At 35.9% G+C, this 27377-nt stretch overlaps 2 protein-coding genes across 20 annotated transcripts in view; one reads left to right on the forward strand and one right to left on the reverse strand.

The window, feature by feature from the left end:
* Positions 1–13199, forward strand: part of LOC123618230 (uncharacterized) — a 93622-nt gene extending 80423 nt beyond the window's left edge. For all 19 annotated transcript variants that reach the window (XM_074371149.1, XM_074371148.1, XM_074371154.1 and 16 more), the window contains one exon: positions 11069–13199. In XM_074371149.1, coding sequence (XP_074227250.1) covers positions 11069–12492 — 1424 coding nt within the window. In that variant the 3' untranslated portion in view covers positions 12493–13199. The remainder of the gene's footprint in view (positions 1–11068) is intronic.
* Positions 1–27377, reverse strand: part of LOC105072622 (uncharacterized) — a 166551-nt gene that overhangs the window by 132643 nt on the left and 6531 nt on the right. The window contains 3 exon segments of the mRNA XM_074371187.1: positions 22496–22579; positions 25113–25260; positions 26839–26899. Of these exon segments, the coding sequence (XP_074227288.1) occupies positions 22496–22579; positions 25113–25260; positions 26839–26899 (293 nt within the window).

A 27377-nucleotide genomic window follows, 5' to 3' on the forward strand; every position in this document is an offset into this window, starting at 1 on the left:
GTTCCCCTTGAGTCTTTGGCCAAATACACATCTGCACGTTTGTAGGTGTTGAAACCCTATGAGACCAGGCAAGGACACGTTCTAAGAAAAATACAATTACCACGGTGTTGTGAGACAAACAATTCCCATAGCCTACTGCACCAGGAATCATTTTATTTCCCTCCAGCCAGAGTGGAGAGAACTTGTTAATACATAGGACATTAGAGAGATTCCCTAGAAAGGTCACACCTAGTAAATGGGGCTAGATTAGCCATCGATCAGAGACTGCAAGATTTGCCTTAAAAGAGCTTAAATAAAAGCATCAAAAGGATTTAACCAATCCAAAAGTAATTGCTGTGTGTCTGTTGGGTCCTCCAAGGAGATGCTGAGATGGAGTTGGGAGTGTCATAGATTTATTAGAGGTGACATCTATGAAAGATAAAAGGAAAAAGTGAGATCAGAAATACACAGCCATCAGACCATGATACAGATATGACCCCTGTGGAAGGAAAGGGCGAGAAGCTAACAGGACTGGGCAGGGAGAGCCTTAGACCAATATGCAGATCTGACAAAGTGTCAACCAGCCTAACTGGTCTGAAGCAAAAACTGTCCATCAGAAGAGTCCCCATGGACAGAAATGGCCACCCTCAGTGTTCAGTCATTGGGTGGGAACTCCCTGGGGAGGCCTGGTTTGGTTCAAAATCTGAAGAGCTTCCTGAAGATGGTAAAAATTAGAGGTTGCCAGGTAACTACAGTTCTTGCACATGACTGGTAAGTTCTATTTTGAAGAGAGATCCTAGTGGTGTAACTTGGTGGCTGCCACAGAATGCCAGAAAAAGGCTGCCAAACTCTTTATGAAAATACGACCATTATCTTAAACTCAACAACACTGATAGTGTGTGATGTTCAATCAAGAATTATTAAACATTATGAAGAAGCAGGAAAATATGACCTGTAAACAGGAAAAAAATCATTCAATGGGGGAAAAAACTCAGTCAATAATAACAAACCTAAAATTGAACACATTGAATATACTTCAATTAAAAAAAACTTTAAAAGGTAGAGGTAATGGAATTTGCAGACAAGGATGTTGAAACAGCCATTGTAAATGGCTTCATTATCATCAAGGATGTAAAGCAAAAATTAACATAATGAGGCAAGATAACAAATACTGAAATAAATAAGAACCAAATGAAACTTCTAAAGATGACTGTTCAGTATCTGAAATGACAAGAAAGACCGAACTATGTGCTGTATATTAAAATGTAAAAACACAGGTAGATGAAATATAAACAGATGAAAAAATGTGTACCATGCTGTCTGGTGGTTGCAATGTGAGGGTGATACCAACCCTCCCTACTCACCCAAAATTTGGTTCAGATGTCCAGACTGAAATTTGACATAACGAGGCTTTCCTAGGGAGAGCAGGGAAGATTCCCAAGCTAGTCCTAAAATGGCTTGAGAGAGCAAGGATGGGTGTCAGGCTTTGGTGGTTATTGTGGTTAGGGGATGGGTCAGGTTGGGGTTCTGTATGTGAGCTAAGGCTTGCATGGTTTAAACTTCCTGCCAGCACCAACAGAGCCAGCATCCTAAGTTTTCTTATAGGCTTGCCCAGGTATGGGGCAAGAGTGGGGAAAAAGGGAGTGGGTCTAGGAAGTTGTTAGCAGTAAGACATCAGAAATGGAATCTGACCCTATTACACATGCAAACACTAAGAAGAAAATGTGAGTGGCTATATATGAAAGTAGATTTCAGAGCGTGGAATATTATAGTGATAAATAGGGACAGATCATCAGAAGTCATAACAATTCTGCCAGCTTCAAAATACTTCAGTGTTTTTCAAGAAGCTTTTTATCATTTTCACTGCCCTAAAGAATCTTTTTAGATATTTTTTTTTTCTAACTGCCTCCCCTCTGTGAAATTTTAATACCATTATCTATTTATAGTCTGTTGCCCTTTGGAGGGCCACAAACCATTGTAATATCTAAGGTTTTCTTTTTTCATTTTCCCTGGAACCAATTTTGCTCCCTTAGGAGCAGTATCACCCCTACTGAGAATGCATGAAGTACATGAAGCAAAGCTGATAGACCTGAAAGGAGCAATATAATTATAGCTTAAGATATAAATACTTCTCCCTCAGAAATGGAGAGAACAAAGGGAAAGAAAATCAGTAGGACTATGGAAGGCTTGAAAACACAATGAATTTTATCTAGTTCATCTTTATAGAATATTTTACATGAAACATTCACCATGATAGACCCTATTTACTGGGCCATAAAACAAGCATCAACAAATTAAGAAGAACTGAAATCATAGCGTATGGTCTGTGACCACAGTAGAATTAACTTAGAAATCAAAAACATATCTCTAAATTACCCAAATATTTGGAAATTCATCACATTTCCAAATAATCCATGAATCAAGGCAAAAATCCTAAGGTAAATTGGAAGATATTTTGAACTGAATGTTACTTAAGACAACATATCAAAATGTGTGGAATGCAACTAAAGCACCATTAAATTTTATCCCTTTAAATCAGGGTCTAAAACAATGATCTAAGCTGTCACCCTAAATAACTCGAAAAAGGAAGGTGAATTAAACTCAAAAGTTTGTAAAAGGAAAAAATTAAGACTAAAGCAGAAATCTGTGTAATACATAACAGGAAAAATAGAGAAAATGAGTGAAGCCAAACGCTGATGTATTAAAATACTAAAATTAATAAACTATAGCTATATATACTAATTTCAAAAATGGAAGACACAAATTTCACCAATATAAAAAATTAAAAAGAGGCTCCATCACTACAAATTCCACAGACATTAAAAGGACGATTAGAGAACATACAATTTTATGCCAACCAATACAGTAGGAGAGAACACGTCCCAACTCCTAAGACCAGCATTATCCACAATCAAAGGCACTATGAGAACAGAAAACTACACACTAAAATCCTTCATGAAGCTAGGTATAAAATCCTTCATAAAATATTACAAAACTAAATCTAGCAATATTTTGAAAGGATGATACCTCATGACCGAAAAGAGTTTATCCCAGGAAAGCAAGGTTGATTTGGTATTCAAAAGTCAATCTATATAATTTACGTGAAAAGGAGTCTAAAATCAAGGATGTAAGCTACTACTTAAAGTATGAGGGAAAAAACACATAATCATCTCAGTAAATGGGAAAATAATTAAATTCAATGTCTATGATAAATCTGTTTATTAGCAATCCAGGGAATTTCCCTCAAATTCAAAAAGAGTATCTTTGAATAACTTACAGCTACCATCACCTTCAATGGTGAAAACCTGAATGCTTTTTACTCTAAGATCAAAAACAAAGAAAGGATGCCCCCATCACCACTTCTGTTTATCACTGCACAGGACACAAGCCAGAACAATAAGGCAAGAAAAAGAAGTTAAAAGGCTACAGATTAGAAAGAGAACTATCTTCATTTGTAGGTGACATGACTATGTACATAGTAAATCCTAAAGAATCTAAAACAAAAACCGTTAATTTAACAAGTTCACACGGTACTTGTATTAGCTCAAATTTGGGGAAATTTTGGTCTATACTTCTACAGTTATTTTTTTCTCTACTCTCAGTTATATTTTAAATCCTATCCTCTAGTTCACTAAGGATTTTCAATTCTTTTAGTTGGGGTAATTTCTGTTAACCTGACTTCCAGTTTATTGGTTTTTATTCCCTTATGTTCATTTGCTGTTAAACCTATCCAGTGAATTTTATATTTCATAAACTGGGCTTTTTTGGTTTGCATTTCCTTATCTTTCCTGAATACTCTGTCCCTTCACCCATATTTCCACCTTTTCTTGTAGATTTGTAAACCTATTTATCATCGTTATTGTAAATTTCTTATCTTCTAATTTCAACATAGGGGACATGTATCAGTCTGTTTCTGTTGACCAGTTTTTATCTTCCTTATTGGTTACATTTTCCTGTTTCTTCTCAGGAAAATTTAATATAGTATTTGTCAAGATGCTGGATCATTTTTCTTCCTCTGAAGTTTGCTGAGTTTTAATCTAGTGTAGGTGGTTAAGTTACTGAGGGTCATGTCGGTTCCTTTGTCAGGTTGCTCTTAAGTTGTTTAGATTATTTCTGCTTCGTTCTCAGCTTTGCCTTAAGTTTTATGGAGTTGCTCTAAGCCTTGGGATGCAGCCTTTACTCCTAATACATGGCCATTCTAGGGTTTACAACAGGAAGACCAAAGTTTTAACCAGGTTCTTCTAACGTGGCACAGGACTGGAATTTAAAACTGTTTTTCCAGAGCTAAGTAGTTGCTGAAATCTTTGCTCAGTTCTTTCAGTGTTCCAGCTTTCTTTTCCCTTTGTGCTCCTTGCAGTCTTACCCTGCAAAAATGTAGTAAGCCAAGGTTTTGAGCAGGGGTTTATGCTAACATCAGGGCTCTTCTATGCTTCCTTCATTCTTGGATTTTTCCTGAATTTACAGCAGTCTGGTATCCCTGAACTCTGTCTCTGATTCTTCCGTGCAGGATGACTCCTGCTTTCTCCTTGAGATCTGTCTCCTTGTGCTGCATGAACTACCAGGGCACACAGTGGAAAACCTCGATTAATGTAGATCTCACTGCAGTTTGGTTTCTTTCTTTCAAAGGTTTATTCATTACAGTTTCTGCCTGCTTTTGATCATTCATTAGTGCCTTCAAACCACTTTATAATTGGTCCATAGTTATCATTGTTATCAGCTGGAAGGTTATTTTGATACCAACTTCTTTGCCATTACCAGAATCTGAATGTCTAGATCAGCAGTTCTCAAACTTTTTAGTCTCAGGACTTATTAATACTCTTAAAATTTCTTAAACAGAAATTTTAAAAATATCCATTTATTTCCTCTAAAAAGAACAATATAAAAATAATAAACTCATTACATGTTGACATAAAAATCATATTTTATCAAAAAAACTATTTTCCAAAAGAAAAAAAATGAGAAAAGGGACATTGATACATGATTGAAATTTATTAATGTCTTGCTTGATAGAAGACATCTGATTTTTACATGATTCTACATTTAATCTGTTGTTGCAATATGTTGTTTTAATTGAAATATATAAAGAAACTCTTCCTTCACACATATATGTAGTTTGAAAGAGAAATATTTTAAAAGCCTTTTTAGATCATTATGGCTATTCTTCATTAATACTACACCCAGATTGAACAATTGGTAGTTCCGAAACAGATAGTTGCAGTTCGACAATTGGTTGTTCCTAAGCAGTTGGTTGCAATATAAAATCTGAAATCATAACAATGAACTTCTGTCCACTATTACATAAAATCCAATGGTCTATTTAAATATTTTACCCATGTATTTTTTGGTATTATTATGTATTGGCCATATAATAACAACAGTTATTGCTGAAAGTAACAGTTCTCTGGTGTACACAGGTCTTCCAAATTTTGACACATTTCCATATACAATACTTTCTAAAAACCCCAAACCCACATTTGTTAGCATCACCAGTAAACTCATCATAAAAGTCGTTAAGTATTGGGAAGTTGACAAGCTCACAGTAGCAAATACAAGCTTTCCAACATAATGACTTATAGTTGACAGCCTGAAATTTATCCTCGGTAACAAGTATTGGCAGATGTTTTCTTTGAATTCACAGGTTTATGTTGTTCATAAAAATATCTACCAGATAGCCACATCTGAATAATAGCATATTTTTAAGTAAAACAGCTGTTCCACAAAAAGTAGATATTCCGTTCTCAACTCAAATAATTACACCAGCACTTTTCCTCACAAAATACATTATACAATTGGCCCTTGAACAACACACATTTGAATTGTGCAGGTCCACTTGTATGCAAATTTTTTTACAATAGTAATTATTGTGGTACTACACAATCCACGGTTGGTTGAATCCATGGATGTGGAACCTTGGATATGGAGAAACTGAGGGCTAACTGTAAGTTACATGCAGATTTTTAACTGTGCAGAGGGTTGGCGCCCCTCACTCCCCGTGTTGTTTAAGGATCAACTGTACTGTGGTATGTAACAGAAGTGCTTTATACATAATTCTTTAATAATCAGACAGAATATTGAAAATATGTGTACTTAAAGGTGGCAATCTAATAAAATGAATGATTTTTTATACGCCATCAGAAAGTCTGAAGTGAAACTTGTTTCCTGTGAGTATGTGGTAGTTCAAAATTCAGTGATTACTATTACAGATTGGTACCAGTGCTTTGATTTATGGGGTTTTTGGGGGGGCTGGGTTGTTTTTTTTTCTTTTTTTTGTGTGTATATATATATATATATATTTATTGAAGTATAGTCAGTTTACAATGTTGTGTCAATTTCTGATGTACAGCATAATGCTTCAATCATACATTAACATACATACATTCGTTTTCAATATTCTTTTGAATATCCATTCTCATATTCTTTTTCACCATAAATTACTACAAGAGATTGAATATACTTCCCTGTGCTATACAGTATAAACTTGTTGTTTATCTATTTTATATTGATTTACGTTAATGTGCCAGCATTTTATCCACTGTATTAATCATATTTTTAATTTTCTATATTTTATGTTTTGACATCTTTGGGGAGTCTTACTGGCTGAGGAGGGATCGCTCCTCCCAGAGCTAGCTAATTCCTAGAAATAGTAAACAACTTGTTGGTGAGCCCACCTTTCATATACAAATCAACCAATCCCCAGACCATATCCTCAACCACCTCCTTTATCTAAATCACAGCCAGTATTTCCCCTGCCCTAAATCACCTGGGGCCAGGTACCGGATAACTGGAGATCATCCCTGTCCCCAACAACCTGTCAACACTATTCAAACAAGCCACTCCTAAGCTGTTTCCTCTGCCCTGCCTTACCTTTCCCATGGAAGCAAGCCCAAATAAAGGCTCTGGCCTAGACTTTCTACTTGTTTCTTTCTGCCTCCTGACCAAACCTGGTGCTTCCCTAAGTGGCCCTGCATGGCATGGAATGGCCCTTCCTCTCAGGAAATGCAAGTAATAAAATTTTTTCTTTTAATACTATTAGCCTTTCTGTGTCACTTCCATAAATTAAAATTCCATGAGATACCCACTATCACTTTTTCCCCATTTGTGCAATACACAGTTAAATATACAAATGAAGTGTTATTATTAACAAAAATAGTTTTGACTTTGTGGACACCTCCACATAAGAGTCTCTTGGAAACTGCAGATACAGGCCTTTCTTCTTGTTTCTCATCTCTTTCTTTAACATTTCAGCCCTCTATCTTTATTCTTTTGTTATAGTCTATTTACAGGCATCTTAAATCTAACCAAAATATAAAAAGGAACTCATTGCTAATATTTATCTTTCTCTTAGTTTTCATTATCTTTCCTTCCTTTACCCTTATACTTGTTTCCTGCACTCAGTCTCACATCCCATTGTCACTGTGAGACCTACTGTCAGATTTCAAAATCCATATGCCTTGGACCAAAGTGATAATTTCAGTAGCACTTCATTTCAATAAATTTCTTCCTAATAAGTCTCCATGTTTCATATCATAGTGCTCAGACTCCTGATAGCTGAGTACCTGGATTTGGGTGAAAAACTTATCCTGTGTCCCAGGGTGTCTTTTACATCTTGGTTGCTTTGCTTCCCTCTATCTACATTGCCTGGAAAAATAAATATTTGTTCAATAAATGGATTTTATTTCAGTAGGCTCTCATCAGTATCCTTGAAGGATCTTTCTTTATCCTCAGTTCTTGTCTTCACAAAAGCCCTCTAAGCTCTAACAATCTGATCCATTCTCAAATTGTGATTCCCTTATTTTATGTGAATGAATTTCAAATAGACATGTTTAGTCCATTTCTCCCACTTGGAGATCTTGTGGTATATTTTAATCTGCCTACAGCAATACAGCAATCAGTTTTTTCACCCTTTTGGTTACTGATATTTCAGAAATAATAATAATTATCTTTATCTTTTTTTCTATATACTTTTGATCCTGTAGTCAGCTTCTTGTAGTATCAGGTTGATTCCACCATCTGTGCTATATTTTTCAAATGGTCTCTCCACAATTTTTGTTTTATTTCACTCCATGAAATATCTTTACATCCTCTCATATTCTCATTTGCCACTGACATCTTCCAAACTGAGAGCCATATTATTTCAGGTGTGGACTGTTGCAGTAACTATTTAGATTTGCCATGGTTTTTCCCCAGTTCTTTCCATTTTCTTTCAGTCAATATGCAAAAAAGATATCACTTACTATATGGAAGTTAAATCCCTTCTTTTTCAAGGGCTGTCTGGTCATTCCACATGTATTTCTCTGTGTAACTGAGAACTCTTGCTAATATCTATTTGTTCTAGTCTCCCAAATGTACTCCATACAATTGATTTTATTTGTCACAACTGGACCTTTCATTATATGACAGCTGCCATACACCCACAGGGATACTTGCAAAGTTAGCCAGCTGTAAAGTATGAGAGTGCAGTAGCACACCCATGACCACCCTCACCTCTGATACCAACTGCAAGTTCAGGGGTCCCAAAGATTACTGTTAGGGTCAATAGTTTGCTATAAGGACTTATAAAACGTATTGAAAGCTATAATACTCACAGTTATGGTTATAAGACAAGAATATGGATTAAAATTAGCCAAGAGGAGAAGCACATAGGGCAGAGTCCAGGAAAGAACCAAACACAGAGCTTCTAGTTGTCTTCTCTCTGTGGAGTCATGGACAGCGTTACTTTCCTGATATGACAGTACATACAGAATACTGCCAGCCAGGGAAGCTTCACCCATGTCTAGTGTCCAGAGTTTATATTAGGGCTACATCACATGGGCATGCTTCACTGCCCATGTGGCTGATCTTAGTTTCCAGCCCTTAAGAGGTTGAGCTGATATGCTGACCCAAAGCCCTCACCCTAAATCACATCATTAGTATGACTCAAAGACATCCTCCCCTCCAATCACATTGTTACTTTCTGGCTCCCAGGCAAATAAATACACTCCTGTCAAGCATGACATTCCAAAGACTTAGCAACTACCTCCCAGAAGTCAAAGGCAAATGTCAGACTTCTCTTTGGGCAAGATTATATTCTTTACCACAATACTACATATCCTTTAGTTAAAAGATCAAGTTTCACTTCCTCCATGAAATGTTCCTTAACTACTCCAGAGCATGGCAGTTCCTTTTTTTCTGCATTCACATTGTATTTAGTGTCTGTAACATGTGAACAGACCCATCCTCTGATATGATCTAATAATTTGATACCTGATTCAACATTGCTTTATCTGAGGCCTCTTTCCCCATCAGATTAATGATTCCCCCAAAATAAGATCCTCTCTTTTACTTTCCCTACTGTAGCTTGTAGCAGAGGCTAGATATTCAGTAGTTACCTGACTGATGGCCTATGGTAGCATGCAAGGAAAATATCTTTCTCATCCTTTCAGAAATCATTTAATGGTAAGTTCTTTTTAGATTTACATGCCAACATCATATCCCTTCACCTCAGATAACAGTGTGTTAATGTGTACTTACAAAATTTCAAAAAATATAGCCAATAAAATGTTGACTTCCAAGAGTGTGAGTTTTAGTTGGGAAGGCATTATTATCATATTGAGCATTTTACATATAATCTTCATATTAAAATGGCAGGTTGTTGAAAGATTACTTGACATGGATGGTCCAGACTATAATTATACTCAAATTTCAGACAAATTAGACATGGGAGGGTAGAAAGAATATGTGAAGGCTTTTGGATAAATTGGACAGTAGCATGTCCCTGAAGGTGGCTGAAGTTCTCAGGAAGGCAATATAATTCCAATTACTAATACGGATGAGTTTTGCATGTCCTAGAACTATACATAAATGGAATTGTATGGTATGTACTCTTTTGCATAAAGCTTTAAATCAGAAAAATGTTTGTGTTTTATCCCTTTTGTCCCTCTGTATCTGTAGGTTTTTCCTTTTTATTGCTGAATAGTATCCATTGTATAAATATCATTGTATTCTACTGTAAATGCAGGATACAGTATTATCTGTTTACCTTTTGATGGGTGATTTGATGGGATAAAAGTGCTGTTGTAAATAAGATGCAAATCATGGGTAAGGTGAGTCTATCTTTAAAGTTGCTCCACCAGATATAGGTGAGTAAAGTTACAATAGTAAGATATAGCCAAACATTTATAAGAAAAATAATAGTTTTTAAGGTCAAGCAGGGCCACACACATACACTGAAGAATCCAGCCTTTCACAGCCCCAGAAGGGAATAGCAACTGCATTGGGAGGAAAAGTTGAACCCATCCTTCCCTAAAACTGAACAAGTAGTTCAGCAAATTGAAAGGAGGAAAAGTTATGATTGATGGTCAAGAGAATTTAGTTATTTCCCATCTCTGGAAGAATAATTGTAGTAGCAGCAATCAGAATACAACAGTGATTATGCTTGTGTTGCACATATGCTTTGTCCTCTGATTTATTTTACAATTCCTAATGGAATTATGTTTTCCCAATTCTTCACTTTCAAGAGAAAAAACTTATAGTTAATGTGGAGAGTTAGGATCTAGACTACAGACTTGTGTGTCTATCTACACATACTAGAAAAGGAATGCTTGAGAAAGTTCATTTGCCATTGTTGGGCTAAATACAAGTGAGGAAGAAACAAATGGAAGAATTTTATGACACTTATTTAGTAATTAGAGAATAAATATATACGCTTTCATCTCCACCTGAACATTTTCCTTGCTTACTGTTTATTACCCTTGATAGGCTCACTTCATTATTTCGGAACCTGCCCGTTCCAAGAACAATCACACTTTCACCATCCTTTATCTTCTGCTGACTTGTCCTTCTGTTTACTATTCCTGCTCAGTGTAACTTACATCTACAACATTTCAAAAACATGTGTTGTTTGCTTATGTTTATACCAGTTTTTCCTCATTTTAACAGTGTAGCAGGGTTTGTTTCTGTTCTATGCATTTTCCTTCCAGGAGGTAATTTATTTTGGCCTTTGTATAGACTCTAATAGTGAGACAGACAGTCCCCTCATGGGTTGCTTGTATATGTATCTAACTCATAACATTATGTGAAGACTTAGAATTATTAATTTTATTTTTTCTAGAAGACGATGGGAAAGCTGAAGATGTTTTAGTGAAATTCAAAGAATTTCAAGAAAGGCATTCTAGATCAGTTGTATTCCTCAACCACAAAAGACTAATGAAGGAGAGAAGTAATATTTTGGGGAAAACATTTACTGTCAGCAAGAATTGTATTATTTCAAAAACAACACTACGTGAATATAAACCTGATGGAAAGGTTTTTAAAAATATTTCAGAATTAGTCATCAGAAATATAAGCCCTGTAAGAGAGAAGTTTGGTGAGAGTAATGGATGGGAGAAAACACTCCTTAATAAGAAGCATGAGAAAATTCATACTGCAGTTAACCTCTGTAGACAAACAGAAAGGAGCCTGAGTGATAAACAGGAGCTTATTCAACATCAGAAGGTTCAGACTCCTGAGCAGTCATTTGAACATAATGAATGTGGAAAACCCTTCCTCATGAAAGGAATGTTATTTACACATACTAGAGCTCACAGAGGAGAAAGACCCTTTGAATACAATAAAGATGGAATAGCCTTCATTGAAAAGTCAAATCTCAATGTCCACCAACAAAATCTTACGGAGAAGAAGCCCCATGCATACAACAAATATGGGAAATTCCTCTGTAGAAAGTCCATTTTTATCATGCATCAGAGATCTCAAACAGAAGAGAAACCCTTTCAGTGTCCTTACTGTGGTAATAGCTTTAGAAGGAAGTCATACCTCATTGAACATCAGCGAATTCACACAGGTGAGAAACCTTATGTTTGCAATCAATGTGGAAAAGCCTTCCGTCAAAAGACGGCCCTCACTCTTCATGAGAAAACACATATAGAGGGGAAACCCTACATTTGCATGGATTGTGGGAAGTCCTTCCGCCAGAAGGCAACCCTCACTAGACATCATAAAACACACACAGGAGAGAAGGCCTATGAATGTACTCAGTGTGGAAGTGCTTTTAGAAAGAAGTCATACCTCATTGATCACCAGAGAACACACACAGGAGAGAAACCGTATCAGTGCAATGAATGTGGGAAGGCATTTATCCAGAAGACAACCCTCACTGTACATCAGAGAACTCACACAGGAGAGAAACCGTATATTTGCAATGAATGTGGGAAGTCCTTCTGCCAAAAGACAACCCTCACTCTTCATCAAAGAATTCACACGGGGGAAAAACCCTATATTTGTAACGAATGTGGGAAGTCTTTCCGCCAGAAGGCAATCCTCACTGTTCATCAGAGAATACACACAGGAGAGAAGTCCAACGGATGTCCTCAGTGTGGGAAAGCCTTTAGTAGGAAATCAAACCTCATTCGCCATCAGAAAACCCACACAGGAGAGAAACCATATGAATGTAAAGAATGTGGGAAGTTCTTCAGTTGTAAGTCAAACCTCATTGTCCATCAGAAGACTCACAAGATAGAAACTATGGGAATTCAGTAAAAGATGTGACTTTTTTGGTAAAAATTTTAAAGTCATAGTAAACCCTATACATGATATTGCTTGTAAGTGTAATAATATTAAACAATTTAAGGTACTATACCACATATTTACCTACTATCTGCTAGCCTTTAAACACACAAGAAGAATTACTAGACAAATGAAATGACAAAAGTCATTAAAAATACAAGCTTCAATTTTTTATTATTATATTCACCAGACATAACCTTCTCTGTCAAATTGCTACAGACATTTTAAATTGCTTATTTTCAATTTCCATACACACTTTGTTGTGACCCACTAACAAACAGTAGGCTGTCTGGCAGTGGGCCATGGACCACACTGTGAGCAGAAGTGCTTTAAAAAAAAGGTGTGAACTGTGTTTCTCACTGCAAATATGGAAGAAAATTAGTTGTGACCTCCTCAGAGTTAGCCACAGTTCTAACTTCTAACATTATAAATTAGTTTTTGCATATTATAAACCTTTATATAAATTAAATTACAATGTATTCTTTCATACATGACTTGTTTCATTCATCACTGTCTCTAAAACTCATCACTAGTGCATGTCACAGAAGGTTATTTATTTTCATTCTGTATAAAATTCCATTATATGATTATATTACAATTTACCCAATTTACTGTTAATGGACTTTTTCATTGTTTACAGCTTAGGGTCATAATAAACAATGCTCCTGTGAACATACTTATATTTTGATGTACTTTTATTCATTTTTCTTGTGTATATACTTATGAGTAGGATTGCTGGGTCCTGGGGTATATGTATGTTCAGTGAGCCTTGGTGGATACTACCAAACAATGCAGAACTTTCACAACGTGAGATAATTCACTCTGTAGGAAAACAACTGTAAATATTATCAATATGGTGATGGTTGAAGTGAGAGAATTCATGCTAGAGGGAAACTATGAATATTGTAAAAACTGTGACTCCATATATAATGCATGTCCAAAGGCTTTTAGCCACAGCTCAAATCTTAATACCAGATACATGTAATAAATGTGAGATTTCCTTTAGCCATAGGAATGTCTTACTTGAAATCAAAGTCATGCTAGAGAAAGGGAGGCACCTAGCATCTTCGTTGCTCAATATTAGACAATTCTAATTCTTTTATACTATATGAGTATAATAAAGGGGGCAGGGGATAACTTTACCTATGGCCTCTACCTTCACTGGTCATACAAAAATGATGAATATGGAAAAGCTTATAGCCACAGCTAAAATCCTTACAACACCAGGGAATTCACAAAGGACAAATGAAGTGAGACATAATAGTGACCACCAACCTTATGTCCTTTTGATCTTTAGGATGGCACTAATCTCTGCCATCTCCCTGGGATGTTACAGTTTTTTTTTTTTTTTTTTAATTTACTATTGTAGCTTGAGAGGACAAGGGGTAATCTCAGAGCTTTCTTGATCTTTTCCACTATGAAAGCTATTACACTACAGGCCACGGACCCAATGTGGAGTAACTCCAACTCCAAAATATGTAAATACTTATATAAATTCAGGGATCCATAAAATGACCACCAGATAGTCTGTGGACCCAATAGTTCTACTGTAAGCCAGATTCTGGCCAGGAATCCATTTATTACCTGACCTCCATATATGCCTGTTCTAACGTGTGGACCACAGTAATGCTTTAGGTCTCTAGGTATCATTGTCAACTCAGACCCTTTGTATGCTAGTCTTCTAGATGTCTGAGTATTCTTTTTCCAGCATACAGTTGCTCAAGTAAATGGTCATATCCTGTGGAAGAAGGACTTAGATGTCCCTCATGATCCCCTGATTCCTGGTATTCATGCCCTTGTGTAATTCCCTTCCCTTGAGCGTGGGCTGACTTAGCAACTTAACTTTTTTTTTTTTTTTTTTTTTTTTGGTTTCACTGTTTCTTAATGAAAATTTTAAAAATTTGTTTACTTTTAAAAATTTTGCTTAATAGGGGGAAGTAATTTTAGGTTTATTTCTTTTTAAACAGAAGTACTGGGGATTGAACCCAGGACCTTGCGCATGCTAAGCATGCACTCTACCACTGACCTATACCCTCCCCCAGCAACTTCACTTCTAACCAATAGAATGCATAAAGGAAGTCACTTACATTATTAAGTTATAAACTATTACAAATTCTTTCTTGCTAGAAGACTCTATTGACTGGCTTTGATGAAGCCAGATGCCATATTGAAGAAACCCACACAGCAATGAACTGAGGGTGGGCCCTGGCCAACAACCAGCATGAAACTGGGGTCCTCAGTGTCATACCCTGAAAAGAACTAAATCCTGCACATGATCACGTGAGCTTGGAAATGATCCTTCTCCAGTTGTGTCTTTGGGTAAATCCTGGCCCATACCTTGACTGCAGCCTTATGAAAGACCTTGAAGTAGGGGACCCAGCAAAGCTGTGCTCAGATTCATGAACCTTGGAAACTGAGATAACAACTGTGTGTTGTCCCACAAAATCTGTGGTAGTTTGTTACACAATAGCATATAATACAGCATAATAAAGAATCTGACTCCATTTTCGATGTTTGCTGGGTGTCCCCTCCTTTGTAGAGGTGGGAAGTTTAAATCACACAAGCCCCTGCCTGTGCCTGGGAACCCTTACACAGCTCCACTTTCTGAGCCCAATAAAAACTCCAGCCACTTTCCCCTCCATGATCTCTCAACCCATTCTGAGACCTGCTTGGGAATCTACCTTGTTTCCCCCGGAAAAATCTCACTATGTGAGTAATAAACCTTTCCATACCCTCTTGGTGCATGTGTGGTAACATCAGTCTTGACATCCAAACCAAATTTTGGTTTGAGGGTCTATCCCACATCTGTAGGGTGGTTGCAAAAATCTGAGCCAAGTGTCTACACAATGACCATCACAATCAGGGTTCTTTCCTCTCATGCTTTGGCTTGCTAACTAGCCCTGCTGCCTTTGGCAACTGTGAATTTTGAGTTGCTGCCAGCTGGAAGGCATGCTGTTTGACCTATACTTCTGCCTGCTAGAGAGTTTTTGCTTTGAGCTTGGCTGCTTTGTGCTGTACTTGCCGAGTCCTACCAAACCTGTGTTAGAAACTGACCTAAGTCAGAAGTTTTTATAATTGGCATTTAGAAGAATGAGATTGAAGTCTCCCTTAAAGCAGCTCTGGGTCATGCATGTGTCTTGGCCCAAATCTATCTATCTCAGAGTGAATCATATGTCTCAATTCCAAGCATAAGTCATTACTGTGCTATGCTCAGGAGAATGACTCGTACTCTGTGATCACTAGTTGTGTGTTTCAACTAGGTACTGGCCCCTATTCTAAAGGGCACTAAGAAGAAGACTGATATCCTGTGCAATATTCAGGTCCACTGGGTGATTGCTTCTTGAAGGAAGTGCAGTCACCACATGGCATGCTAAGTCTACTTTCCTAAAACCAGATGGTTTCCTAAGACCCTTTGCTAAGACACCTTTGCTGGTGCTGCTGCCTGTGCCTCAGTGAGCAAGAGATTCTGATCCTCAGGCTTACAGGAAAAAACTTACATGGAACTCTGTGGTACAGTTCCTAATGAACAGTGTCCCTGAATACTTTATTCCTATCCCTTTTGAAGGGCTATAAGACAACATCACTCTATTTACAACTGTAAAATAAAAAAGACTCTGAGTTAGATAGAGGGCCACAAATTATCAACATTTAGAAAGGAGGGTGGGGAAATCAGTATCCAGGGTTGCTAAAATATATTACCAAAATGTCTATTTTCAACAACAAAAAAAAACTATTATAACTGAAAAATTGTGCTCTACATGGGAATTTGACACAACAGTGTAAAATGATTATAAATCAATAAAAAATGTTTAAAAAAATTTTTTAAAAATGAGACATATAAAGAAATAGGAAAGTAAGACCCATACACAGAGGAAAAGCAAGTAAAAGAAACAGACTTGAAAGAGCCCAGATATCACATTGAACAGACAAGGATATCAAACCAGTCATTAAAATTATGTTCAACAGCTAAAGAAAATCACGATTAATGAAGCTAAGAAAAATACAGTGACAATGCTTCATCAAAGATTAACCATTAATAAAGAGATTGAAATTATAAAAAGATGTAGAATAAGTCCTGAGCCATAATTAAAGGTCTTCCCACATTCTTTACATTCATAGAGTTTTTCACCGTTGTAGATTCTCAAATGTTTAGGTTGTGAGCAATGAATAAAAGCCTTCCAGTATTCTTTACATTCATTGCACTTGTTACTATATTGAATTCTCTGTTTTTTAGTAAGGTATAATGTACCAACAATTTCTACACTTTCCTTACATTCAGAAAGTTTTTCTTTAGAATGAGTTCTTTTGTGATGACTAAAGAATAAATGGCAATTGAAGTTTTTTCTAAATTCTTTACATTCAAAGCTTTTCTCACTAGTATAAAATTCCTGAGCGAATAAAGCATGTTGGCTAAAAATGGGCATGTGTTCATGGCTGATAATAAATTGCCTGAAATAGCCCTCCTGCTGTCCCTGTTGTCTCTCAAATTGACTTTTGCATTCCCAAGTATCTCTGAAAATGGATTTCTCTGGGTTATGGCTTTAAAATGGTTCCATGACAACCCATTGGGATGATTCTGTCTCATAAATACCTTTTTGGAGATAACTTCTTGGGCTCACACCTGGAAACCTAGTCTGAAAGATAAGAAACACATTTTAATTGCTGGTTTTGTATTACCAGTGAAATAAAATATCTCTAGTAGAAAGAGAGAGAATTGAAAAAAATTTACATAACAAATGAAAGCCTTGGGGAGCTCTCAAATACTATCATGAAACTGAGTGAAAAAAGGACAAGGAGATGCAGAGAAATGAAAGCTCATGAGAGAAAGTGAGGGAGTTAATTAACAAGTCAGTGGTCCTGAAATTTTCATCTACTTCAAAATCACCTTGGGAGTCTGTTGCAATTATGGATGTTTACAAAACATTATAGATCAACTGAATCAGAATCTACAAGATCTATATGTTTAAAAAGCTCCACCAGGCCAAAGATTATGTGATGGGAGACTACTAGTTGTCCCAAAATGCCTTAGTCTCCTTTTGTATGTTGATTGAATCTATGGTTTTTAGTTGAGAACAGGCTGCCTTTGCAGCAGAATATGCCATGTAACTGGATTCTACCTAAAGAAATGCAGGAGTATTGTGTAGTACCCTCTGAGAACTTAAAGGGTCAGCTGGCCCATGCCCTGTATCTGTTATTCTGCCACTTCCTCAGCAAAGCCAGCTGCAACGTGGATGTGATGGTTTTGCAGAGCAGAGCTGCCACTCCAGCCTGGATTTCAATGCAAGAGAAAATTGAATTTCTATATATATAGTTTAAACTACAATTATTTTGCATATATTTATCAGATGCAGCCAAACCTATATCCAAACTAAAACAGTTTCCCATTGAACTGAAATTTTAAAAATCCACATGAGCCTTATACAAGGCCTCTGATTACCTATAAGACCTCTTTTTGAGTCCAATTCCTTTTTATTAAGGAATAAATGTGTTACACCATTAACTTCCTTTTAACAACTAGGACATTCCAAAGTCTTTCCTATATTAGAGCTTTTCAGAGGCTGTTTCAGAAAAGAAAGTTTGAGAGTGACAACTAAATAAAGCATTCTATTCTAACACAATTTATTTTTCCATTTTCCTAATGATGGACTTTGGGATGTTTCCAGTTTAGGGCTATTATGATTAGTACTGCTATGAGCATTCTTTGCACGTTTCTTTTAGTGGAAATAGGACTACTTTTTGCTAGGTGTATATACCTAGGAGTGAAATTGCTGCATCAGAGCATATGCATTTGTTCAGTGTTAGTTGACACTATCCAAAAGGGTTCTAACTTACAAGTTCATCAAACTCGAAAAGAGTTCCTGTTCCTCACATCCTCACCAACACTCGTGATTGTTACTCTTCTTCAGGTGTCCTGGCAGATGTGCTGTGATACTGTATTGTAGTTTAACTTGCAGTTCCCTGATGACAAATGATGTTCAACACTTTTCCATATGTTTGTTGGCCAACTGGATGTCTTTCATAATTTTATTAATTTTTGTCCAATTTTATTAAGTTTTTTGGCGGTAAAGTTCATATACCATAAAATCCATTTTATACATTTTGAAGTATTACAATTCAGTAACTTGTACTACATTCCCAATGTTGTACAAGACCACTAAATCCACAGCATTTTTATCATGTCAAAAAGAAATCCCACACCCACAGTCATTTTCTTTTCTCTTTCCCCCGAGTCCCTGGCAACCACTAATCTGCTTTATGTCTCTATGAATTTATCTAGACATTTCATACAAATGGAATCATACAATACATGATGCTTTGTGTCTGTTCTCACTCAGTATAATGTGTTCAAGGTTCAATAATGTTGTAGCACATATCAGTACTTCATTCCTTTTTATAGCTGTGTAATATTCCACTGCACAGATATACCAAATTATGTTTATCTGCTCTTCAGTTAAGAGACATTTGTTCATCTCTGGATTGTATTCTTCTTTTTGATTTGTAGGAATTCTAAATTTATTCTGGATATAACCAACATACATAATGCAAATATCTTCTCCCACCCTGGGACTTGTCCTTTCACTCTCTTAGTACTAAGTTCTGATAAAGAGAAGTTCTTAATTTTAAGGTAGTCTAATCCTAAGGTCATGAAAATATACCCGTATTGTCTTCTTGAAGCTTTTACTATTTTACCTTTCAAATTTAGATCTATAATCCACCTAGTGTGAAGTAGAAATCAAGATTCCTACTTTTCAAGAGATATTAGCACATTTTATTGAAAAGACAATCCTTTCCCTGACTTTGTCTTGTATCAAATGACTATATGATAGTCATTTTCTGTATAATCCACTTCAGTACATATTTCAACTCCCATAACTCCTTTGAAACATTTCCAACTAAAGGCAGTAACAAAATTAACCAAAATCAGTACTCAATTGTCAGTTGTTATTCTACCTGACTCATTAGCAGCATCTGACACAACCAATCAATCCCTTTCCTTCCTGTATGCCATAATTTCCTGATTATCCTCCTACTTCTCTACTGGTATTCAATCCATCTTAATGCATTCTCCTCCAATTCCTAACCTCTAAATGTAATGTCCCAGAACTCAGGCTCTGGCCAGCCCTCAATACACACTCCTACTAAACATCAGTCATATACTGCTAAATCTTAAATTTCTACCTCTAACTTTGAAAAAAATAGTTTTTTAATTGTGGTAAAATACATGTTAAGATAAAATTTACCATCTTACCCACTTTCAAGTGTACAACTCAGTAGTTTTAAGTATGTTCACGTTGTTGGGCAATGAATCTCCAGAACTTTGTCATCTTGCAGAACTGAAACTCTGTATCCATTAATAACTCTCCATTCTTCCCTCCTCCAGTTCCTGGCAACCACCATACTGCTTTGTTTCTATGGATTGACCATGCTAGACACTGGAATCATACAGTATTTGTTGCTGTTCTTTTGTAACTGGCTTATCTCACTCAGCAAAACATCCTCAAAGTTCATTCATGTTGTAGCTTGTGTCAGGATTTAGTTCATTTTCAAGGCTGAATAATATTCCATTATATATATGCACACAGATATACACATTTTATTTACTGATTCATCCATCTGTTGATGGAGACTAGGTTGCCTCCACCTCTCGGCTACTGTGCATAATGCTGCTAAGAACATGGGTATACAAATATCTGTTTGAGTTGCTGCTTTCAATTCTTTTGAATACATATCCAGAAATGGAAGTGCTGGATCACATGGTAATTTTATTTTTAATTTTTTGAGGAGCCACCATACTCTTTCTCATGGAGGCTGCACCACTTTACATTCCACCAACACAAGAGTTTCAGTTTCTCCATATCCTCACCAGTTCTTGTTATTTTCTGGTTTTTTTTAACAGTAGCCACCCGAATGGGTATGAGGTGATATTTCATTGTGGTTTGGATTTGCATTTCCCTAATGGCTAGTGATGTTGAGCATATTTTCCTGTGTTTGCTAGCCATTTGTATATGTTTTTTGAAGAATATCCATTAAAATCCTTTCCTCATGGTTTAAATTAAGTTGTTTGATGTGGTTGTTTTTGAAGTGTAAGAATTCTTTATATATTCTGGATATTAACCCCTTATCAGATATACGATTTACAAGTACTTTCTTCTATTCCATAGGTTGCCTTTTCAATTTATTGATGCCTTTGATGTAAAGCATTATATATATTATATTATTATTGTATCATATATAACATATAAATATTATATATTTTACTGTTGCTCTTGATGTATATTACTCTTAGCTTTTATCTTACCCCTGAGCTCCCCATTAATCATCTAATTGCCTAGTTGAAATCTTCATGTAAATATGTAATAAGTATCTCAACCATAACATGCCCAAAGATAACTTTAAATTCCCATTTCTAGACTCATTCATGCTCCAGCTTAACCCATCTCAGTAAATGTAACCATCTTTTATGAATAGGTTAAGCCAACAGTTTAATTTTTTTCATCTTACTCAACTTATACTGCATTAGCAAGCATGGTCAACTTGTTCTTTAAAATGTATAAAGACACCTGATCATTTATCACCACCATTTCTATCACAGTCTAAGGTACACTGTTGTACTACTGCCATAGCTCTCAAATTGGTCACCTGCTTTCCTTCTTCTTCCACTAAGCACATCATATCCAACTGATGTAATATGACTTCTGTTCTCAAATCCCTCTAGTAGTTCCCAATCACATTTGGGAAAAAAAGATTATTATAATACTCTATAAGTCCCTATATTCCTTAGTGTCTATCTACCCCTCTTATCAAAACTTGTAGGATGCAACTAAAGCCATATATAGAGGAAAATTTACAGGCTTAAATGCAAATAGAAAAAAGAAATTCTTAAAGTGAATCATCTAAACATGTATCTCCAGAAATTAGAAGAACAGCAAACTAAGACCCCAATGAGTAGAATTAAGAGAAAAAAAACAAAGATAGTCAGAATAAATAAAACAAATAAATATATAATATAGACGATTTCTGGCAAGACTGATCAAGAAAATTAGACTACCTATCCAACAGATTGAATATTAATTATAAACAAAAAACTACAGTGGAATAACTTGGCAAACACCACCCAAACTAAGTGATCAAAGGTAACATCACTAATAATAGGACAGAATGACATTATGTACCTCTTAAATGATACATTGAGAAGGACACATTACCAATGCAATAATCCTGCCATACAGCTTTAGTTCATTCCTTTTAACAACTACATAGTATTCCACAGTATGAATATACATTATGTTCCATGTGTGCCTATCTTTCCTAAGAACAAAGATACACAAAGATTACACACACACAAACACACACAGAATACCACCATATAAAGTTGCTTTATCAACATGGAATATTATATTCTATAGAACTGATAGGTATATAAAAAAAAAGTAATAAAAGTATAAAAATACACACAGGAGTAATGATCACTACCTTTAGGATGGGAGAATTCTTTTAGAATTCTCTGAAGACAAGGGAAGGAAATCAGATTGGAGAGGTCTAAGATTTCGTATCTTATGTTGACTGGTGGGTACATGAATGTATTTTATTATCTAAGTCCTTTGTATATAAGAACTATTTCAAAAAATGACCCCAAATTAGTCACTAAAGAATTTTCAGCTTTAATAAACTCTAGGGGGAAAAACACTTACATTTTCCTCTTTCTTGTCTCAATTTATCAGACTTTTTAAGGTATGCCTAAGTAGTTTGAAAAATATTTTCAATAATGGTATTAATCTCCAAATTAAAATGGTAAGCTTTATTAAGTTTAATAAAGCACTAAAAATTCTGACTTGAAAGCTTTCATCAATTTAATATATGAAACATTGTTAACAATAAAATAACTGACAGCAGAGGACATTAATCATTGTAAAAAAGCAAAACCTGTATATGAATACCTTACTCCATTTATTTTATGTTTGCTTTCAAAATTTACCTCATGAGCCAACATTCTGTATAATTCTTCTTTTGTAATAGCTAGTCGTTCCCCGTCAATGCTGTCGACCACAAGAATGATGAACTAGAAGTGAAAAAAAAAAAAAAAAAAGAAAAGAAAATTGAAGGGGATGTGAGGTGCTCTGCAAAACTATTCTAAGTGCTAGAAGTACTTTCAGTGATGGCATCATCATCACTATAAAATGGTCTACTGCGTTTTCATCATCAGGAGTTTACATTATACTGAATCACATCAAGCAGCAAAATCCAAATGTTAATAAAAAAAAAATAACTCATAATTCAACAAATAAAAACCATGCCCAAGTTTATTTTCAAATGGTGATGCTTGAATGTATAATATACCCTAATATGTACTAAGATTTATTTTAAAATGCAGGTAATAAAAAGTAATTTTTTAAAAAAAGTCACAGTAATTTAAGTAACCTTCACTAAAACTTAAAAGTACTCTGTACTCATTCAAGCAATTGATAATTATGTTTTAGAAAGAGGCTAGTTTGAAAGAAAAAAAAGAAACACGTTTAAAAAAACTAACAAATAAGACATTTTTACATGACAATATCAACAATAAAAGGGCAAGAAAAATGTGCTAAGTAGAAATATACTTGGGTGTTAGTAACATACTAAAGATGCAGATGAAATTAAAGCATGCAAAGAGAACAGGAGAAAGCTATTGGTAATGGTGTGCATGAAAAAAGGTGAAGGTAATACATTAAAAATAATGTATCTTTGATAAGAAAAATAAGAAGATAAAGTGATAAAGGGCCCCTAAATGGAACATCTTATGCAGAAGAAAAAGCTAAGAAGTGACATGAACTGGTTTCAAGAGTTATAGAAGAGAAGTGATGTAAAAGAAATTGAGACAGGAAGGGTAGAATCAGATTATTCAGATGGCTTTAAAATTAGGGAAAGAGACAACTATAGGAACCTGAATATAAACTGAGAAAGGGCTGAGAATGATAAAAGAAAAGAAAATAGAAAGGATAAATATAAGAAACATGGCAAACTTTCTTATGGGGAGGTAACTATAAATTAATGAGAGGAAGGTGTCAGGAATTAATCAACAACTTTGACTCGCTGTATTAAAATGGAGACATTTCAGCTTTTGAACGATCCCTCCATGTAAAGAATTGAAGAAGCAAGACCAGGGTGAACAAGGCGATGGGAGAACCACCACACATACGAGAGCCCTACAAGAGTCTGACTGCAAGTGCCATGTGCTATGCTGGTGGGCTTACATCAGAGGCCAAAACTTCTTTGCAGTAATTTTGATATTCTTGTAGAAATGGTTTATTTAAAGAACATTTCCTGCAAATGGCATCAGTAATAATGTGCCTCTTTCTGGATCCACGCAAAGTCTTCTAAAGTTCCAGCAATTTCAAAAACTACCACTTAGTAATGCTATAAATATACGTGGATCAGCCAGAAACAACTTTTATCTATTCACCAAAGATAAATGTCCTTTTCACTCTTGGAGCTAACCATCAGCTTTGAAAACATTCCAACAGCTATGCTGCAATGTTGTTCTTTCCTTACTCTCTAACAAATTTTAGTTTTGGAATGTTATTTTACTGCAGAAAGATACATTAAACTAACCTATAACCATAAATTTTAGCTTCCCAACTTATCTTCCCCCTGCAAACTAAAATAAAAAAAAAAAAAAAAAAAAAAAAAAAAAAAAACCAAAAAACTGAGTGCTCCCACATCTGCTGAACATCTATGATGTGCCATCTTGGTGTGACCACTCCTGTACTGTCCTGGACTATATATGCACATACACATATGCTGTTACAATATAAACCTAGAGGAATACATGGTTCTTTTTTTAAAGGCAATTTATTCACACAAAATTCCTTGCATCAGTACTCCACCTCCTCTGCACTCCCACCCCTCAAAAAACATTCAAGTTTTAAGAGGCTTCCATTTAGAAAAAATAATTAATTTTGTGTACCTCTTTGCAAAGAAAAATTATAGACCCAAATGGGCTTTAGTATTCCCAAGGACAAACCTCTCTCAATCACACTGCACAGTTTAAAACAAACAAACAAACAAACAAACAAACCTGCCTGTAAGAAATAAAAACAAAAGTAGAAGATATTCCAGATTTGTTGTCCAGGTTGACTGTGAACCAGGAAAATAAAATATATGACAAGAGAACACTGGGGAGGGGCTGGCCTGCATATCCATTTGCTTTTCAATTAAAACAAAATCCTCCCAAAATTGTGAATGCTCAATTTCATATTATTTAAAAATTCTGTATTAAATTACACTTATATTTTATTCCTCCCCTAACGAGGGTCTCTTATAAAGTTGGGAAAGGTTACAGAGTTTATTCCAGTGTCCAATTTCTCCAACAATGGAGCTCTAACACTATCACCCTGAGGGGCCACCGAGAGCGAGCCTGACTACAGGAAGCACTCCACTGATGACAGCACCCGTTACTCCTCCCGCCTGCCTTTCTATTCTACTTGAGGGCCTCACATTCCTCACAAAAGAGAATCTTATTGAAAGGCAGATGTCGCTATGCCTTATGTCCAGTCTGTTTTCTGGGTTTACCCCTTGGTTGTTTTCATTCAACTTCAGAAGTACCTGTAGCGTACCTCGGTGTTTGTGTAATATGTGTTCCGCGATGACCACAGGGACTCCTGACCACCGATATCCCACGTGAGAAAATGAGTGTTCTTCACGACTGTTTCTTCAACATTGCTTCCTGTGGTTGGAGATGTATGAACCACTTTGTTCATTAAGCTGTTAAAAGACAGACACCATAAAAGCTCTTGTCAATCCCGAGAACCTGAAGCACATTTTCCCTGTACTTTTATATGAATCAACCTTCCTTACTTGCATCAGTGATGGTAACCACTAGCAACAGAAATGGAACCCCGGAGAACATTTGTGCAAATACCTAGACAGAACAAATCCTGAAGGAAGGCTGGTTTTTTTGTTCTTTTAATGGAGTAAACTACAGGCTTGATCTGGATAGAAGGCAACTGTGAGGAGAAGTTGCATCTCTGTGGCCAAAATTCCAGTAGCCCCCGTGCCCTGTTACTGGCTAGAGCAGATCCAATGCCCCATCCTGAAAGAGCAGGTTTCCAGGTGACTGTCGTCGACTTGCAAAGTAGTCACCGTTGCACAGTAGGCTGTCTGTAATTCTGAAGACTATTTATGTGAGAAAACAGACCCAGCTGAGGCATAAAAAGTACTGCATGCCTATTAACTGAAACTGCAGTCTTGAAAACACCTTGGGCAAATGAAAATGTACGTATTAGAATGCTGATGCTCCTATCACATGTATTATCAGAATCACCAGTGAAGCTACACTAATTAATTCAACAAATACATATTTACCTATAACACATCAGTACTGTGGTGGAAAAGCTTATAACTCTCTCTTGGGTTTTATATATATGTACATACATATTTTGAAGCTATGTGCAAAATTACTTCAACAGTGATGGCAGGTTTCTGAAATGTGATGTGATGTCTAAAGCTTAAGTCATATTAAAATACATCACGGCCAATGAATGAATGTTTAAAAAAAAACCAAGTGGTTATTAAACTCTGAAACAACAAGCCAGAAGTTGGTAGCTTTTTAGCAAAATAGCCGAAAATACATTAAGAACTGCTTAAGTGAAAGCTCTCAGCTGCTACACTTAAGATGCGGCGCGGAGAGGTTAAGAGCCACACGATGGTGCGCGGCATTTAGTAACTATTCGTTACAACGCAGGGACACAGATTCATTTCCATTGCTTAACAAGGATCATTTCTTTGGAACCGAAGATAATGGGAGGTCATCTGACAAGGGGATTGATGGCCTGTTAAAATTTCCTTAAAGTATTAAAGTATTTCTCTAAAAGGCTCAAGCCTCTTCCTATTGCAAGCTACTAACGCAGTTATTTTCAGGGGCGATCTTCATTTCTGGTGAGTTGCCACGTCTGGAAATGTTTAAAACTTCCAGATCTATTAGGCAGGAGAGTAGCAGAAACTTCCTAGATAGGCATCTGTCTGGCCACATGCAGCTCAGAGTGGGAAGACCTAAGTGAAACGCACTTTATCCCTTCATTCCAGCGCGAGGATGTGTGCTTCACTTAGTTTTAGTTTAATATTAATTCTTTCTTTCAAGGCTGGAAAAAGACGCATGTTTTTGAAGGCTGTAGCAAACATACAACAGTTTACCCTATTCACTTTTTAATAAATTTTGTGTCTGCTAGAAGACAAAACCACGTGTCTTAAGTTTTCCCACTATAATGGTATCTCATTCTAATTATACAAAATTAGCTCCAATAACTAAAATAACAAAAACCTTAATTAAACCCACATACTTACAATTGATAAAGAATGGTGGTCTTCCCTGCGTTATCCAGTCCCACTATGATTACTTTGTGTTCTACAAAGAGAAAGCAAACCATAAAGAGTTAACATTGCTGCATACTTCAATTACGTGCTTTCAACAATGATTATTAGTTAGCTCTCTAATGAGAATCATTCACTGGATATTTATGCCTGGATTAAGATATGGAAAGAGAGCTTTATGATGTCAAGGCTACCTGCCTTAAGTGAGACAATCTAGTATGATATTCTTTTCCATCTCTTATAAATAAAAGAATGTGGGAGATGAGTTAGAGAAGCACAAGAGGACTGCATCACTTATACTGAGTTTGGGGGGAAAAGCCAAGACATTAAAGACTTAAAATGTTAAGTACAAAGGAATAAAATGTTTTACACACCTGTTTGCCCTCTACCAATCAAATTAGCTTTTTATCAAGTTTTTAAATCCAAACACCTGGATGTTTTCCCCACTTACAGGTACCAAAATTTTTTTTTCACTAAAAAAAAAAAAAAAAAAATGCAACTGAAAGCATAAA

This window comes from Camelus bactrianus, chromosome 9, assembly GCF_048773025.1.
Source record: "Camelus bactrianus isolate YW-2024 breed Bactrian camel chromosome 9, ASM4877302v1, whole genome shotgun sequence".
NCBI classification, from domain to species: domain Eukaryota; kingdom Metazoa; phylum Chordata; class Mammalia; order Artiodactyla; family Camelidae; genus Camelus; species Camelus bactrianus.